The sequence below is a fragment of the Sus scrofa genome, chromosome 16, assembly GCF_000003025.6.
Source record: "Sus scrofa isolate TJ Tabasco breed Duroc chromosome 16, Sscrofa11.1, whole genome shotgun sequence".
NCBI lineage: Eukaryota > Metazoa > Chordata > Mammalia > Artiodactyla > Suidae > Sus > Sus scrofa.
Genome location: NC_010458.4, coordinates 26526101 through 26543679, shown reverse-complemented (window position 1 = coordinate 26543679; position 17579 = coordinate 26526101). Strand labels below are relative to the sequence as shown.

The following is a 17579-nucleotide window of genomic DNA, read 5'->3' as shown; positions in this document are numbered from 1 at the left end:
AATAGGGCTGCAGTGAACATGCGGGTTCATGTGTCTCTTTTAAGTAAAGTTTTGTCTGGCTATGTGCCCAAGAGTGGGATTGTGGGGTCATAAGGAAGTTCTATGTATAGATTTCTAAAGTATCTCCAAACTGTTGTCCATAGTGGCTGTACCAGTTTACATTCCCACCAACAGTGCAGGAGGGTTCTAATGTAAGGATTTTTTTTTTTTTTTTTTTTTTTTTTTGGTCTTTTTGCCATTTCTTGGGCCACTCCCGTGGCATATGGAGGTTCCCAGGCTAGGGGTTGAATCGGAGCTGTAGCTGCCGGCCTTCACCAGAGCCACAGCAACGCGGGATCTGAGCCGTGTCTGCGACCTACACCACAGCTCACGGCAACGCCAGATCCTTAACCCACTGAGCAAGGGCAGGGATTGAACCTGTAACCTCATGGTTCCTAATCGGATTCATTAACCACTGCGCCACAATGGAACTCCCTAATATAAGGAATTTTTAACACACTTGTTTAGTTTCTGGTTTTCCTTGGCTTCCTCATTCTTCTAGCACTTACATTAGTCTGCCTCATTATCTGTGGAAGCTGAGACTGGCTGGATGTTCTTACCATAGCTGGTTGAGACATTTTAAAGTGGACTAATTTTAGTTTTTTTTTTTTTTTGTCTTTTTGCTATTTCTTGGGCCGCCCCTGCGGCACATGGAGGTTCCCAGGCTAGGGGTTGAATTGGAGCCATAGCCACCGGCCTACGCCAGAGCCACAGCAACGCGGGATCCGAGCCGTGTCTGCAACCTACACCACAGCTCACGGCAACGCCGGATAGTTAACCCACTGAGCAAGTGCAGGGACCGAACCTGTGACGTCATGGTTCCTAGTCGGATTCATTAACCACTGCGCCACGACGGGAACTCCATTTTAGTATTTTTTGATGTTTTAAAAAATCTCAAACTTCCCTAGAATTGGAGTTTATGATAGACATTCATTACTTCCATCTCTAACTTATCCATATTTTATTCTATAAAGTATCAGTGTTTTCTAGAGAAATATCATGACCTGGTACCTAACTCATTAAAATTGAAGCCAACTAAGGATGAAGGCATGGCTTACAGAAATATAAAATAGATACTTCCACATAGATATTCTGCTTCATGGCAAACTTAACATGTCTGAAGTCAGACTAATTTTGTACTTTTCTACTCCTTTCTTGCTCTATAACACCCTTCCCCCAACGCCCCGGCCATTGCCAGCTCCCATGTTGATTAGTGGCAGGCTCCAAACCATGAAAATATCCTAATTACCTGCTCCTTTCTTTCATACTGCCCATCTAATTCATGTTCATGCAGTGTTTCATTGACCTCTAAAATATCTCTGAAATCAGGGGATTGAGACCATGTTTTAAAGCCAGGTGTGAGCACATTGCCTAATCTCCTTATGGCTATGAAATTATGGGAAAGGAGCTGAGAGCCCTGAAAGAGTTTACTGTCAAATCAGCAAGTGGATTTTGCATTAAATTAAAATTTCAGAAAGTTTCAGTGTTAGAAACATTTCTCCTCAATCTACTTGAGTAAGAATTTATTTCATCATCTCTGGGAACACTTTTTCCAAAACTCTGTAACCAGGAGACAGACTAGTCAGTGGGAATTATTCAGGCAGGATATATGGTACATAGAAGGTGGATAAATGTTTAATGAATGAGGAGCTGGACAGATGAACAAAAATAGAATGGTACTGGTGAAAGGATCCTGAATTCTGCTTCTGTTTTTTGTTTTTGCTTAACAGAAATATATTTTTGTTTTGGTGTGGTTTATTTTTCTAAGAGTAAGGTAAATGCCAAGTTTTAGAAAGAGAAACACACCTTCCATATTAATCATTACTAGGGAAACAATACTAAGGCCTTAGTTTACTATGTAATGGCTTTTTAATCTGCAGGAAATCCAAGAGAGTGCTTTAGAAAATGTCTGTGAGGGAAGACTCAGTGGTGTCAATTATAAGTTTAAAAAGAAAGAAATGGATGTCAAGGATGTGTGGATTTCAATCTCATATTATTGTGGTAATAGCAATGTGCCCGTAATTCTGGAAAGGTTTTTATGATTTTTCTTATCCACCAATTGTCTGACTGCTAACTGCTAATATATTGTTGGCAAAATACTGTTAGCTATGCTTAATAAAATGTGACGTTGTAATATTTGTCCCAAACTTATCCTTCCACCATAGAGTAATAGAACAGCAGAATATTAAGGTCATAAAGTTCAAGCAGTGAAGGTCAATGTGTGTTTATTCCAGTGGCTTCTTCTTGCAGGTCAATTTTGTTCTGCCACATACTAAAAAAGTGAAAGAGAATTGCTTCTTATTTCGTTTCTGTTTTGCAGGGGAAGCTGGTGAAAGGAATGGGAGGGGCTATGGATCTAGTGTCCAGTGCCAAAACCAAAGTGGTGGTCACCATGGAGCATTCTGCAAAGGTAACGATGGCTATTTGTAAAAAATCACACTATGCTGAAATCCTATACACCAAGTCATGTGACTGTGGGTTTTTTTTGTTTGTTTGTCTTTTGGTCTTTTCTAGGGCTGCTCCCACGGCATATAGAGGTTCCCAGGCTAGGGATCTAATCAGAGCTGTAGCCACCAGCCTACGCCAAAGCCACAGCAATGCCAGATCCAAGCTGCATCTACAACCTACACCACAGCTCACGGCAACGCCAGATCCTTAACCCACTGAGCAAGGCCAGGGATCGAACCTCAACCTCATGGTTCCTAGTCAGATTCGTTAACCACTGAGCCACAACAGGAACTCCGTGACTGTGGTTTTTATTGTTTTCTCTCAATCACTCAAGTTGATAGCATTTATATTTTACAGAGAAAGGTTACAAATAAAAGCTTTTATTTATTATCATTGAGCTAAATGGTTGTTTAACTTTGAAGTAAACATCAGGGTGTTTGATTATTTGCCTCATATACACATTAAAAGTAAAAGTTATATCAAGGTAAAAAGCTTTGGGATTAACATACACATACTACTATATATAAAATAGATAACCAGCACGGACCTACGGTATAGCACAGGGAACCAAATATTTTGTAATAACAAATAAGGGAAAAGAATCTGAAAAAAATAGATGTATGTGTATATATAACTGAATCACTTTGTTGTACACCTGAAACTAACACAACACTGTAAATCAACTATACTTCAATTTCAAAAAAAAAAAAAGCAGGTATGTTGATTCAAGAGCAGGTATGTTGATTCAAGATTAAAGATGCAGAGCATCTTTAATCAGATGCAGGTATGTTGGTTCAAGTTTAAAGATGATTATAGTGTTTGCTATCTCTGTGCAAAATGAATAGCACAATAGGATATGGGTTTTTCACAGTATATTCAAATGGATAATACGGCCTCTTAATGAAAGCTGTGGAGGTGCCATTTTGAAAAGGTGTTAGGAAGTGATAGACTTGGTGATAGCAAGTGTCCTTGTTCTGACAAATGTTATGTGTTTATTTTGATAAGTCATTGACTGTTTATTGAATGCCTCTTGTGTTCTGGGCACTGCTGGATTTGGCAGTGACCAAAAGTAGGCAATAATCAGTGACTTCATGGGGCTTAACATTTGATAATGATGCTGATGATGATATCATCCTACGATAGTGATGGCTCCCATTCACTGAGCTTACTCTGCACCAGTAGTACTCTTAGCACTTTGCGTGTATTTGCCTGTATAAACCCATGAACTTGATACAGGTTCTTCTTATGGTTCCAGAAACAGAGCTTCAGAGAAGTTAAGTGACTTGCCTGAGATCACATAACTAGTGAAACTGAGATTGGACCTGAATACCTCTGACTCCAGAAGCCATTCTTCTATGTATCGAGCTATCAATATGATTTTCTTACTTATTCCAACTCATTATCTTTGAACCAGCTGAGCTTAAATGACTGCCTAACCTGAATCCCTGGGCTTCTGATGATTTGCAGAGTTGATATTGGGGGCCAAGAACCCTCTTTACTCTCTATGCCCTTTGTTCGTTCTCCTTTATATAGTTTTAAATCGAAAGCTTCCTGTTCTCACCTTGAGACCTGCTATTTTGAGTGGAAGTGGTAGTTGGTTTGCCCTTTTTTATTTAGTGAGGCAGCATTGTGAGAGAGCTTAGGAGCTGGCAGATTTACATCTGACTTGCTTCCCATGGGGAGTTCTGTTACAGAGTGATGTGTGCCACAAAGCAGTTTCATTGTGAAAAGTGTAGTAAATGTGAAATTATCATAAATTATTTAGTAAACAGTGAAAAGTGAGCAGTGAAGCATAAATATGGAACAATAGAAATGAAACCAACGAAGGTGACTTCTGAGAAATGCCTTGTAGAAGCATCCAAAATACTTCATTTCAGAGGCAAAAGGATGCCAGGCATGCAAATCAAATCCAAATCTTTTCTGGAACATAATAATTTTTCCTGGCTATTTGGAGAAAACTCTTTTTCGACTTTCCTTTTGTTGTACTTTGATGTTGATGCATAAGCACTGAAGTCCGACTTATTTCAGATTATTTTTGTGCATTTGTTTTCAAAACATTGGGCCTATATCTAGCAAATTCTCTTTCTTTCTTTTTTTTTTTTTACTTCCAAAATTTTTCTTTCTCCTTAGCTAGAATTTCTGATGGAGGAAAAGTGGTGTTTCAAACTTCTGATTAGAAATCCCAGAGTTCCCTTTGTGGCACAGCAGAAGTGTATCCAACTAGGAACCATGAGGTTGCCAGTTTGATCCCTCGCCTTGCTCAGTGGGTTAAGGATCCGGCATTGCCATGAGCTGCAATGTAGGTTGCAGACACAGTTCAGATCTGGCGTTGCTGTAGCTGTGGCATAGGCCAGCAGCTACAGCTCCGATGAGACCTCTAGCCTGGGAACCTCCATATGCCGCAGGTGCGGCTCTAAAAAAAAAAAAAAAAAAAAAAAGAAAGAAAGAAAAAAAGAAATCTCTTATTAAAGTGTTTCATAGAAGCAAGATTTTTTTTTTTTTTTTTTTTTTTTAGAATTTCCTCTTCTCTTAGTGAGGAAATTGGCCTTGAGTTTTAGACCAGAATTAAAGTTAGGTGTTTTTCCCTAGATACTTTCATTTGAACAATCTAATGAAAAATATTAGTGATTAAAATAATAATAGTGATTTATTCACACTTAGTAGTTCAATAACCTTGAAAACTAACCAACAGTAGTTTCTTTTCTTGCCCCCTTCACTTTTTATCCATGATCTGATTGCTACTGTATATTGTTCACCCAGACTCATTGTTCCTGACCCAGCTCATGGGAACACAGGGACCTCACCATGTCTTTCCTGCATCTTTTGTCTGCCTAAAGGGTGGTAGAGGCTGAAAAGGAGTTAGAAAGGAGAGGTTTTTTTTTTTTTTTTAAACTCCTGGTGGCCTTTCCAATTAATGACTTGTTTTTTGAGACATGCCGGGGACCTTCTGCTGCCTTATGGTTAAGTGATCAGCCTAGGGGGAGAAAATAGACACCAAAGTAGAAAGTTTGCAATGAAGGATTAAAACCTGAGAAAAGAAATAGAATCTTGTATTCTTGTGCTACTAATTTGTGTTCGTGTTTTGTTTTGTTTTTCTGTAGGTGGGTGGTACTGTCAACTGGTCTTCAGGGGCGGCTTTTCTTTTTGTGCCTTTTCTTCATCTTTAGGGTTATAGATGCAGGTTCCTTATAAACATAGCATTACCTGACCCTTAAAAGCATTGTTTCAATCAGACAAAGGAAACTCTTTGCTTGCAAGTCTTTGCAGCCAGCCAGCAGCTTCTGGTATTTGAAACCTGGCTGCCTACTAGTCTTTCTCTAGAGTAACCATCATAACATTTCCATTGCCTCAAAACCACCTGTGGAGATGTATGGCAGGCACTGGTGTCGAACTGGCATTGTAGCATAATTTTCATTTAAACTTAGTCATCAAGGTTCCAGGCAAAATTGCGGAGTGGGCAAAGATTTTAGTCTCTAGCCACCTTCTTTCTAAGGCTTCTTCTCATCTCTTAGCGTGTCCTTCTTTTTTTTCCCTCTAAATATGGAGTTTGAGTCCTTGTGAGGTGCAAGTCCCCATGCCTGGCCTCACTGTACATACTGAATCTACTAGCCTCTCAGTGACCCTCTGAAGTAAGGCTGGGATTGTCAGGTAAACTTGTCCATGTGTGGCAGAGCTAGGAGTTTCACTCAGTTTGGCCTCACCTGTGCTCATCATACCATACCATGCTGCATCCTCACCAAAGCTACCTCTGTGCTACCATCCCACCCACATCTGCCCTTTTCTGGAAGTTTCAGATCTCAGAATTACCTTTTTCTCTTTTTTTCTGTTTTCCCTGATCAAAGCCCTCCTTGCTTTGGTGAGAAAGATGTCAGCAAAATACTTGAAAGAAAACAATCTGAGAATCTAATTGTCCTCTTTAGTAACCACCTCCCCTTCTTCCTCTTTGTATTAGAATCCTCCAAGTTTTATCAGGGCACCTAGTAGCCCAGTGATCTGGCATTGCTGTGGCTGTGGTATAGGCCAGCAGCTACAGCTCCTATTCGACCCCTAGCCTATCATATTACTTCTACCTGGGCTCAGAAACCCTCCACACTCACCATCTCCCTTAGATTCAAGTTAAAGTCCTTACACATTGTCTCTAAGCCTCTCCCTAGTTTGTCATCTTCAATCCCATAACCTGTTTGGTCCCATCTAATAGGAATCTCCCACTTGCCCTCTGAGCTCCAGCCAAACTCTTCCTGCAAGTTCCCAAGCATCCTCCTGCCTCAGGGCCTTGACACTTTTTATTACCTATGCTTGAAATGCTCTTCCTCAGGTATCTACATGGCTCACTTCCACAGTTTGCTCAGGTCTCTGCTCAGATCACCAGAGAAGCTCTCTCCCCAACTGCTCTCTTATACAAAACAGAATCCCCCTCTTCTGATGATTCTTCATCTCCTTTCTTCACTAGAATATAAGTTCCATGAGGCAGGGGCTCTGTCATAAAATGGAGAGAAATCATGCCTGTTGCATTAAGAGGAATCAATAACTAATTGTTGAATTCATTAATTCTTCTAATAATAATGATACTTGGAATATATAAAATGTTTTTAACTCCAAGCAGTTACATGTTTACTGCCTCTTTTTTATCATTACAATACCCTTGTGAGGTAGGTCTTATTGTTTTTCTTCCAAAGACAAACAAACCAAATTCTACAGAGATCACACCTATTCTGATAAAAATCAAATAGAAAATTAAGAGCAAAGGCAAACTGAGAACCTATGTATCCTGCCTCTGGGCTATTAAGCTTTTCTGTCTGGCCAGTATCATCACCACTAATAATATAAAGGAAAGTGTTTTGTTCTCAGCATTGTATCCTGGAAATGTGTTCCTAAGGGTATATAACCCTCAGAGCACAAAAGCAAAGAAATTCAGTCACAGTTGTCATTTATTAGAAGCAAGCAAAACTTGGGTACCTATTTTTGAGAACATAAATGAGAGCTCTATTTCTAAAACTGGTTTAGATTTTATTTTTGTTGCAGTAGGAGGTCTGGATTCTGAAGGATAAAAAGAGTCATAATTATATTGTTACAAAGTTGAGAATAAATCTTTGTGAATAGTATTTTTATTAAGTTCAATTTGTGTGTGATAGTGGAGGTGTCATATAGAAACCTTCAATGCTGTTTTACCTCATCTTTGCTTTTTGTGCAGAGGAATTATAAAAGGTAAATGAGATTTATTAATCGTCTTTATCTTGGATCCAGTGCCAGCAAATATGAAAGTTTTTTTTTTTAATTCTTTCTGGAAAACATTTTTGAGATAATCTTTGGCAACATTGAGAAGTATCCCAAGATAAATACAGTGTTCTTTTGTTAGAATAATTTGTAATTAATGTAGTTTTGCCTGGTTCAATTTTTTTCCATTCAGAAAGCTTGTCAATATTTTATACTTTGTTCATGAGGCTATTTCATGGCTAAGATTGTTTGGAAAAAAAAAGCAATATTCACCATTAACAATAGAAATCCCTACATGATTTTGCCTTTTTTATTTGTCTTTTAATGATAGAAATGCCTGTTTTAAAAAAGTTATAATGGGGAGTTCCCGTCGTGGCGCAGTGGTTAATGAATCCGACTAGGAACCATGAGGTTGTGGGTTTGGTCCCTGCCCTTGCTCAGTGGGTTAACGATCCGGCGTTGCCGTGAGCTGTGGTGTAGGTTGCAGACGCGGCTCGGATCCCGCGTTGCTGTGGCTCTGGCGTAGGCCGGTGGCTACAGCTCCGATTGGACCCCTAGCCTGGGAACCTCCATATGCCGCGGGAACGGCCAAAGAAATAGCAAAAAGACAATAAATAAATAAATAAATAAGTAGAAAAGGCAAAAGACAAAAAAAAAAAAAAAGTTGTAATGGAAGAAAACAGCAGAACACAGTCCAACAACCAATAAAGCCCTTTAAACTGTCTCATGGGATTTAATTAAATGAATAACTTTAAATTCTGTGACTTTGAATATCCACAGTTCTTGATAGGAAAGCTAGGGCTAAGAGCAGCTTTCTAAGGTACCACAGCAATTCATAGATGGAAAGAGAAAATAATTCTGCTCCCATCCTGGATGCTGACATTGTATGCTAGAGACTATAGGATGCAATCTCTAGAGAGAAAACAAAAGGCCTTGATAAAGATATTTTGTATTATGTTGAAGAAGAATGGCCTTCTATTCTAAGAACTCAGAGCCCTGAAGACTGTTTTCAGGGAAATGGCTTGCTGTGTCTGTTGTCTCATTTAACTAGTCTTCTCAAATGTACCTGTAACCACAAACTGTTATTACATCCACATATGAAAACCATTTGTAATAGCAACTGTTACCTGCTTCAGAGCTAGCAAAGCCTTTTGCTGAAGTCCTATATGGATTGTTGGGATCCCTACCAAATAGCTGCTGGGTAAAGGCCAAAAACATCCCCTGAGAATAAACTGAGTGTGAGTAATATCATCATCCCGTCCTTTTATTCTTTGTAGTTTGATTTTCTTTATTTAGCAAATCTCGGAGTTCCCGTCATGGCTCGGTGGAAACCAATCCGACTAGGAACCATGAGGTTGCATGTTCGATCCCTGGCCTTGCTCAGTGAGTTAAGGATCCTGAGTTGCTGTGACTGTGGCATAGGCTGGTGGCTACAGCTTCCATTAGACCCCCAGCCTGGGAACCTCCCAAATGCTGCAGGTGTGGCCCTAAAACAAAACAAAACAAAACAAAAGCAAATCCCATTTTTTTTTCCCTAGGTGCCACATCAGTCATCATAGTGATTTGGCATTCATGGGTTTTGTAATACAGTGTTCCCCGATATTTTATATCTTTTTTGTGGTCGTGTGTGTGTGTGTGTGAGTGTGTAGAAGGAAGGGATGAGGGCAGTGGCATTCAGGCTCCTTCCATATTATTTTGGCAAGCCCTAAGAGATGCTTATTCTTGGTTTCATTGTGTCACCAAAGCACTGAGTATTCCCTTGCCAAGTTCAGTCTTGCCAAGCCCTCTTTTTCAGCTGATTAATGCAAGCTTTGAAGATTTAGGAGGGAGCAGGCAGAAGAGGTAGGGGAAGCATAATTCGCTCAGCTTCTCTCTTTACTTATACATTTGTACATTTCATACTGCAGTTTTGAGGGGTCTTCTCTTTGCTCATGTCTTTGTCTCCCCAAAGTCTTATAAGCCCTTCGCACACTTCTGCTAGCTACACTTCTCCTAGTGAGCTGAGATGCTGGGAAGGTACAAATACATTTCTTAGGACTAAAAACCTCCAGTGGTCCATAGATACTCAGTCACATGTATTTTATGGCTCCAAGGCTGTTAGGATTCCTTGGATCAGAATTATAATAGTCAGATAGTATTTACTGATCGCAATGATTAGTCTAATACTCTACTTGTTGCTGAAGATACAAAGGTAGGTTGTTTCAGCATTCAGTGAGCTCAGAGTCCAGTGGTAGGTAGAGAGAGGGCAACAGTTACATATGTAGTGAGTGGAGCAACCACAGGAGCACCTAGGTGGTGCACCAGACTGAGGGTGTCCCTGGGACTCTAGGGAAGGGGCATCAGATAAGGGAATGTTGCAGATGGTTTTTCTGGGGTGGTGATACCTGAACCAAGTTGTGAAGAATAGGGAGGGTGTTGCCATTAGAATGTGGGCTGATGGGTACCTGGTCACATGTGTCGCAGGTGGCATGAACAAAGTCTTAATGACTTGGTCACTGAAGGAGCAGCCAACTTCTAGATTCTGCCTTCTCTGCACTTAATCACTAGGGCTTTCCCAAAGACGATGCCTGAAAGAAGAAATCTATATTGCAGACACATTTAAGAACTTAACAGAAAAGATGGGCATAAAATGAGGTTTTATGTAAGGCAAAATCTTCATGAATGCTCTGTTACCTTGAGTGAATGAAATATGGACATCAAAGGCAAAAGTCGTCGTGTTGTAAAAAGAGAGCTTGTTATTTGGGATGAAGTTTGTTGTGATGACACGGTTTATTGTAATGATAGATAACAAAGGAATTTATTATCATTTATCCAGAGTTGTTTATTACTGAAGAATTTAGTGATAAATTTCACACAGATATTTAAAGAATTAAAGAGAGAACATCATGAAGCAAGTAATAGAAAGTACTGAGGCCTTCAGTCCTGTAAAAAGAATATGGTGGATTCCTAGGTTTTGCAGGAAGCCTGGAAGTGATGGTGGTGGGGAGAGGAAAGCTGGACAAGCAGGTGGAGGAAAGAGACTTAACTATTAACCAGGGTTATGAAGAAGTTAGCAAATAAGAGACTATCAAAAATCAGGACACCTCAGAGCATTTTTAAAAATTTTATTACATATGTTTTAAATTAAAGTATAGTCGATTTACAGTGTTGTGTCAATTTCGGCTGTACAGCCAGAAGACTCAGTCATGCACACATGTACATTCCCTTTCTTATATTATCTTCTATCATGGTCTACTCGGAGAGACTGGATATAGTTCCCTGTGCTATATAGGAGGGCCTCAGAGCACTTTTAATGCTACATTTGATATCCGTTTCTCTGCCTTTTCTGATACTTTGTCATGGAGAAGGAAAGAAGCAGCATAATAAGGTTGAACAAGACCCCACTAAACCCACACATTCTCATGTAGATTCAATGCTTCCTACTTTACTGGATTTTCAGAATATTTCATTTGATTCCTCCCATGCTCAGGTAGGGAAGACAAGGCAATCAAAGAGAAAATTACAGCACAGAGAACTTAAGGGACCAAATGACTATTAAATGGCAGAGTGAAGATGAAAAAACCGGGTCTTTGGACTCCAAATATAGTCCTTTTTGCTACCACACTGTACTGCATCTCTTCTTTACGATTTATTTTTAAATGCTAAAAACTCAGTGATTGTTCCTCCTTTGTGAATCATTAATCTCTGCAGCTGCCATACACACTGTAAGCCTCAGCCTGGCATGGTTAGAATAGAGTGCTAAAGTGGGAGGCAGTCATATTTTGGCTTCATAACTAACCTATTGTTGAGTATTGAAATTATGACATTCTTTAATCTTCCTACATCTCATTTTCTCCTTTTCTTTGATCTGTGTTATGTCTTGGAACTCAGTGTGAATGGAGTCATCTGTTACATTGTTCTCGCAGCAAGAAAATGCTTAATGCCAGCTTCCTAGGCCAACCATATGGTTTGCCCCCAAATACATGTTGTGGCTTCATTAGTTTTGTGGGTCTCAGGAATTCTGTTTAGGCCATTTTCTGTGCAATCTTATGTCCAACTTCATAGTGCTCCTAATTCTTTAGGAGCTCCTAAAGAATTCCCTGGTAGACTGTAGAAATGTTCAATATAGGTTATATAAATAGTGCAAGTGTCATGAGCCCTTGCTAAGTGCTGGACACTTACAGCAACCCCTCAAGGTAAAGCCGATGGGGAAGCCTGGGATTAGGAGCCCTGCCTAGCTTAGTGTGGAGCTGAGTCAGCCTTTGCACTCAGTCCTTTGGCTCTGTTCCGAACCACTAAGATGTTTACGTGGAAAATGGTCTATAAAAGATCTGTTGGTAGAACATGGTTAATTCTGTCAGTTGAAATTCACCATTGCTCCTAAACCAGAGTTGGTTATTCATTGAAGTCCATGTGGCTGCCTTCACACCAGATGCAGCTCTTGCTCGAATAATGAGAACAAAGTAAGTGCTCCCTGCAGAAAATGTTCTTTGGAGGCCCACAGATTGTTCACTTTGTTCCCAGGCGGACCTGGAATTCACTGCGACATGCCTTATTTGAGTTATGTTAAGAGGAAGGAGTCCTGACAACTACAGAAGTTTGAATGCTTATCATTAATTTCAGCTCTTTAATTAAGCTTCTTTGACAGGGGCAAGGTTTCTTTGAAATCTGGGAATGAAAATAGATCATTAAAAATGATCTACAGCTATAAATTTATTTCTACAGCTATAAATTTTCTTACACAGTTAGAGACAGGAGCATATAACTTGTTAAAGGTGTAATATATATCCCCTCTACTTGTGTTTAACACTAGTTCTGACTAAATTAAAGTAATAGTTAGTCATTTTTTGAAGTCCATCCAGGATTCCAAATAGACTTCCTTTTTTCTTTCCATTCATTCACTCAAAAAATATTGACTGTCTGTTGTGCTGTACACTGAGTTAAGTGTACTGAAACCTCTTAATTACTGGTGTGTTGGTGAAAAGACAGGTTATCACAAGGAGTAAAATCTTAATTAAGCCCAGTTATTTGAAATTCCTTGCCTCTGATCATACTTGGTATAACAGCAGTTTTAAGAGAGATATAAACCAGGTAGCAAGTGCGTGTTTCAGGAGGTAAAACATTGAGATGGCTTAAATGATGACGACATGTGTGGTGCTTTTAGATCCAAAAAACAATAGAAGCATTTTTGCCATTTCCAGTAGAAGATCTAGAATGTGATAAATTAGCCTTCAGCCTCAAGGGAAATATTAATTTAGGCTCCTGGTGCTTGATACTTTGAAAGGAGCTTACTCATAATCAGAAGAAAATGATTAGAAGATCAGATCATCAGAGCTAATGTTTCGACTGTGCCTCCATGGATGTGCCCCAGAGGCCACCTCTCTACTTGGAATGTGTTCCAAGGGAGTTAATGGGTATAAGCCTGCTTTCCACTCTCAATCCCTCTTTTGTTTTATGTTTCAAGAAAGGTTCTGTAGCTAAAGGAAACTTTGAAAAAATGTAGCTACAGACCAACTCACACATCTTACCAGTGGAGCAAACTGAGGCTCAGACAAATTCCAGGAAAAGCAAATAGCTGTGTAAGAAAGTGAATATAATCAGGGTTTTCTACACTACCCAGCCCAGCAATGAACCACTTTACATAGTCATTTTGTCAGCATGGTGTAAACTCCGACTCCGGAGTTACTTGCAAATAGTGACATAGCTGTGTTTGGAGAACTGAAGATGTTGGAGGATGAGGATTTGTTTGTAAGAGATTTTAGTCTTCGTATGCCCCAATAAGAAGTTAGATAATATCTAAAACTGATTAATTAAGAAAATAAATAGCTTGGCTAACATAGTACTTAAAAATAGGAGTTCCTATTGTGGCTTAGCAGTTAAGAACCCAACATAGTGTCTGTGAGGATGCAGGTTTGATCCTTGGCCTCACTCAGTGGGTTAAAGATCCGGCATTGGCACAAGCTGCGGGGTAGTTCACAGATGTGGCTCAGATCTGGCGTTGCTGTGGCTGTGGTGTAGACCTGCAACTGCAGCTCCATTTCGACCCCTAGCCTGGGAATTTCTATATGCCGGAGGTATGGCCATAAAAAAGAAGAAAAGAAATTTTTAAAATACAGAGGTAAAAAGAAAATGTATAAAAGTATACATTTATAAAAAAATTGAAATTGATTTGTGTTGAGAACAATTCTAAGGGTATAGAAGGGAGTCAAGAACTGCCATTTTCTATGAATATATTACTTTTTTAACAAGTAAAATTAAACTTCTTTTTTAAAAAAGGCATATTATGCATTTGCATTCTGTGTATGCGTCCTACCCTCGGTAAATAACAGCTTGTCTGTCAAGGAGACTATTCCCTGGAAAAGAAGAATTAGCCGGATGCTAGAAGTGATCTAAGGAAAGGCAGAGGCTTGAGAGGTCAGATCTGAGGCAGGGTGTTTCCCAACTATATTGGTTATACCTTTGGCTATTCATTTGGCATTCTCCCTGAATTATTTTAGGGAATATAGTCTGCCCCCAGGAAGAAAGCAAAAAAAGCATGACTGCACAAAGATTTTGAAACAGTCTGTGCTTAGGAGACAGTTTCTCTGATAGTTCCCCTTTGTTCTGTGTTATACCAAATATAAATAAGAATTGGTCCCTAACTATGCTCCTTGATGTTTCTTTTTTAAAACAGGGAAATGCACATAAAATCATGGAGAAATGTACATTACCACTGACGGGAAAGCAATGTGTCAACCGCATCATTACTGAAAAGGTAAAGTGCCTTTCTCTTTTATTCCCTCTAATGTCTACTACCTCTTTTTTTATTTATGAGCATTTTTGAATTTTTTTGTTAGCTTCCAAAAATGTATTACGTTGGCAGTCGTAGAATTAATTTAATCTGTGTTAGACTGAATAGGAAGATTCATCAATTTAATGGTTCTGGATGTAGAATTCTTAATGTAGAATTTCTCTGGAAATAAACATATATACGCAAAATTGCATTGCTGTCCTTGGCAACTTTGACAGTGTGATATAATCAAAAAAAGTTGTATTGGACTATTCAGATGGATGATAGATACAAAATTAAGAATATATTTATCATTCCTACCTTTCTTTATTGCTTTCCCAAATCATGAGTACAAATGGTTGGAATTCATTTTAGGAAACTCAGTAAAAATTAGATTTTAATCATATAGGTGCAAATTGCAGTACAGGCCCCACAGTGAACCAAGAAATCTTTTGTTCCGTGCAGGCTTTCAGCCTGCTTTTATAAAGCAGACTCAGAACACACCAGCCATTTTCATACTTCTCTAGATTTTATCTTCTTAAATAGACTTTGTTGGTTAATAGTACAACTGAAACTGCTCAGATCAGAGAGACGTATCACTGGTGGTTGCTTACCCAGATTTGAGCTTAAGCTGTTTGAGTGACATAGTTTTCATAGGTGATCTAGGAGGTGTCATTTTCTTAATTTAACATCTTGATGAACCACAAAGCAGTATTCTCTAGCTCAGGGTTTGTTTATTTGTTTCTCGTAATGATGCAGTTCCTTTTGGCACTAATCTGATTGAGAACCCCCATTCAGGTGTGGTACAGAGCATCCTAAAGCAGCCTTTTGAAGTAGGTTAGAAGGCTCATAATACTTTTCAGAAGTCAGTTTTTTTTTTTTTTTTTTTTCTTCTCATGACTGTTCCTGCAGCATATGGATGTTCGCAGGCTAGGGCTTAAATCAGAGCTGCAACTGGAGGTCTACACCACAGCCACAGCAATGCCAGACCCAAGACCTGTGCCACCAGCTTGCAGCAACACCAGATCCTTAACCCACTGAGTGAGGCCAGGGATTGAACTCACATCCTCATGGACACCATGTCAGGTTCTTCACCCGCTGAGCCAAAACAGGAACTCCAGAAGTCACATTTTAAGGAGTTTTCTTTCCTAAATGGTGCCTTGCCCTAGGACTGTTTACATGGAATCTATAAAGATGACATATAAAGAAAAGCAAGTGAATAAAAGGAATATTTTTTTCTCACCATTTATTCCCTGAATTTTAACATTTCTTAAACCACTCCAAAACCATGGGCAGGACTTGTTGAAAAGAATCTGTTACTTTGAAATCAAAGACGTAACTGTCCTTGATCATGTTTTCTTTAATAATGTAAAGTATTACATCTTCTAAGGATGATTCCAGCAATATTTTACCCCCAACCTTCCTCTTCTCCCAGCTAAGCCCTCTCCCTATGTCCCCACTCTATGTGTGCCCTGACCTTGTTCTTACCAGCTTAGTGCTTCTACATGCAACAACTCCCACTCGACTCTGCCTCCCCAAATCCTACCCATCCTTTAAGTCTAATGCCATTTCCATCTTCATCATAAAGAAGTTTCTGACAGTTTAGCACTTACAACTTCATGCTCAGAGGGGCCAGCTTGTTTTGGCACTTACCATCGGATACCTACATTTTTTCAGAACATTACTTCTTTGTTATTTAACTTGACTGCCATTTAAAAAACCTTCTACTTTTTCTCTCCATTCACATTATCGTTGTATCCATTCATTCATTCATTCATTCAGTAAGCCTTTCTGAGCTCCTTCTCTGAACCAGAGTCTTCCAACAGTAACTCCAGAAAAGAGGAGAGTCTCTGCCTCCAGGAGCATATTCAGGACAGTGGACATCATGCAGCTACAGTGCCAGCAGTTAGAGTAATGTATGTGATAAAGTCCATGAGAAACGGGGAGAGAGAGGCCAGATACTGAGTTAGGAACAGAGGGGAAGCCTACTTCACAACCTGGGGAGAGTCAAGGAAAGCTTCTAGGTGGTATTAAATATAAGCTTTTAATGTTTTACAAGACATTTCACGGTATCTTATCTCCTCCAATCTCAGTCTCTCTCTTTTTGCTTTCACATTCTCTCCACTCCAGCCAGGCTGAAATGCCGTGAACTATGTTGCATCACTTGCCCCTGTCCCATGTTCTTCTGGGACTTTGCACATCCTGTCTCTCTCCCTGGAATGCTCTTCCCACCCCAACCATCTAGCTAATTCCTGCTCATCTTTTATGTCTCAGCTACATATTTCTTCTCTTCCCTATCCTTCCCTGAGTCTTCTGGGTACTTCATGGATTCTGGGTACCCACCCTAATTAGCACTGATCATTATATTGAAATAACCTCTGAGCTCTGTCTGTCTCACTCATCACTGTTTATCCAACACTTAGGGTAATGCTTAACCCATACACAGGGAATGCCTGCTGAATAAATACCATGTTTTTCTTGATGAGAAAAGTAATAGATTGAGTGATGTCTTGAAAGATAAGTTGGAGTTTTATAAGTGAGAAGAGGAGCAAAGAGGCCCTTCTAGGCAAAAGGAAGAAAATAGGCAGTCATGGTGGTATTAAGAAAAAATAGCTTACTCAAGGACCTGTGAGTTGGACATTGTGGAGTGAGGGCATGGCCCCCCAAGATTCTGAAGGCTGAGGTTGAAAAGACAATGAGGGCCCAAATTATGAAGCAATGTGAGTGTCTTGTTAAAAAATTTGGGTTTCAGGGAGTTCCCGTCATGGCGCAGCGGAAATGAATCCGACTAGGAACCATGAGGTTGCAAGTTTGATCCCTGGCCTCGCTCAGTGGGTTAAGGATCTGGCATTGATGTGAGCTGTGGTGTAGGTCACAGACACAGCTTGGATCTGGTGTTGCTGGGGTCCGATTGGACCCCTAGCCTGGGAACTCCATGTGCCGTGGGTGTGGCCCTAAGAAAAAAAAAGACCAAAAAAAAAAAAATTTGTGTTTCATCTGGGAGGCAATTGGGAGCCCTTCCAATTATATAGTGATTTTGGGTGGGGATATGATTGATTAGATTTGCATTACAAAGGGCATTGTAGCTTTTATGTAAAGTAGGGGGAGAAATGATGAAACACTTTCCATG

At 39.7% G+C, this 17579-nt stretch overlaps 1 protein-coding gene across 1 annotated transcript in view; it reads left to right on the top strand.

Annotated features, from left to right (window-relative positions):
- Positions 1-17579, top strand: part of OXCT1 (3-oxoacid CoA-transferase 1) — a 145243-nt gene that overhangs the window by 116060 nt on the left and 11604 nt on the right. The window contains 2 exon segments of the mRNA NM_213938.1: positions 2360-2449; positions 14354-14434. Of these exon segments, the coding sequence (NP_999103.1) occupies positions 2360-2449; positions 14354-14434 (171 nt within the window).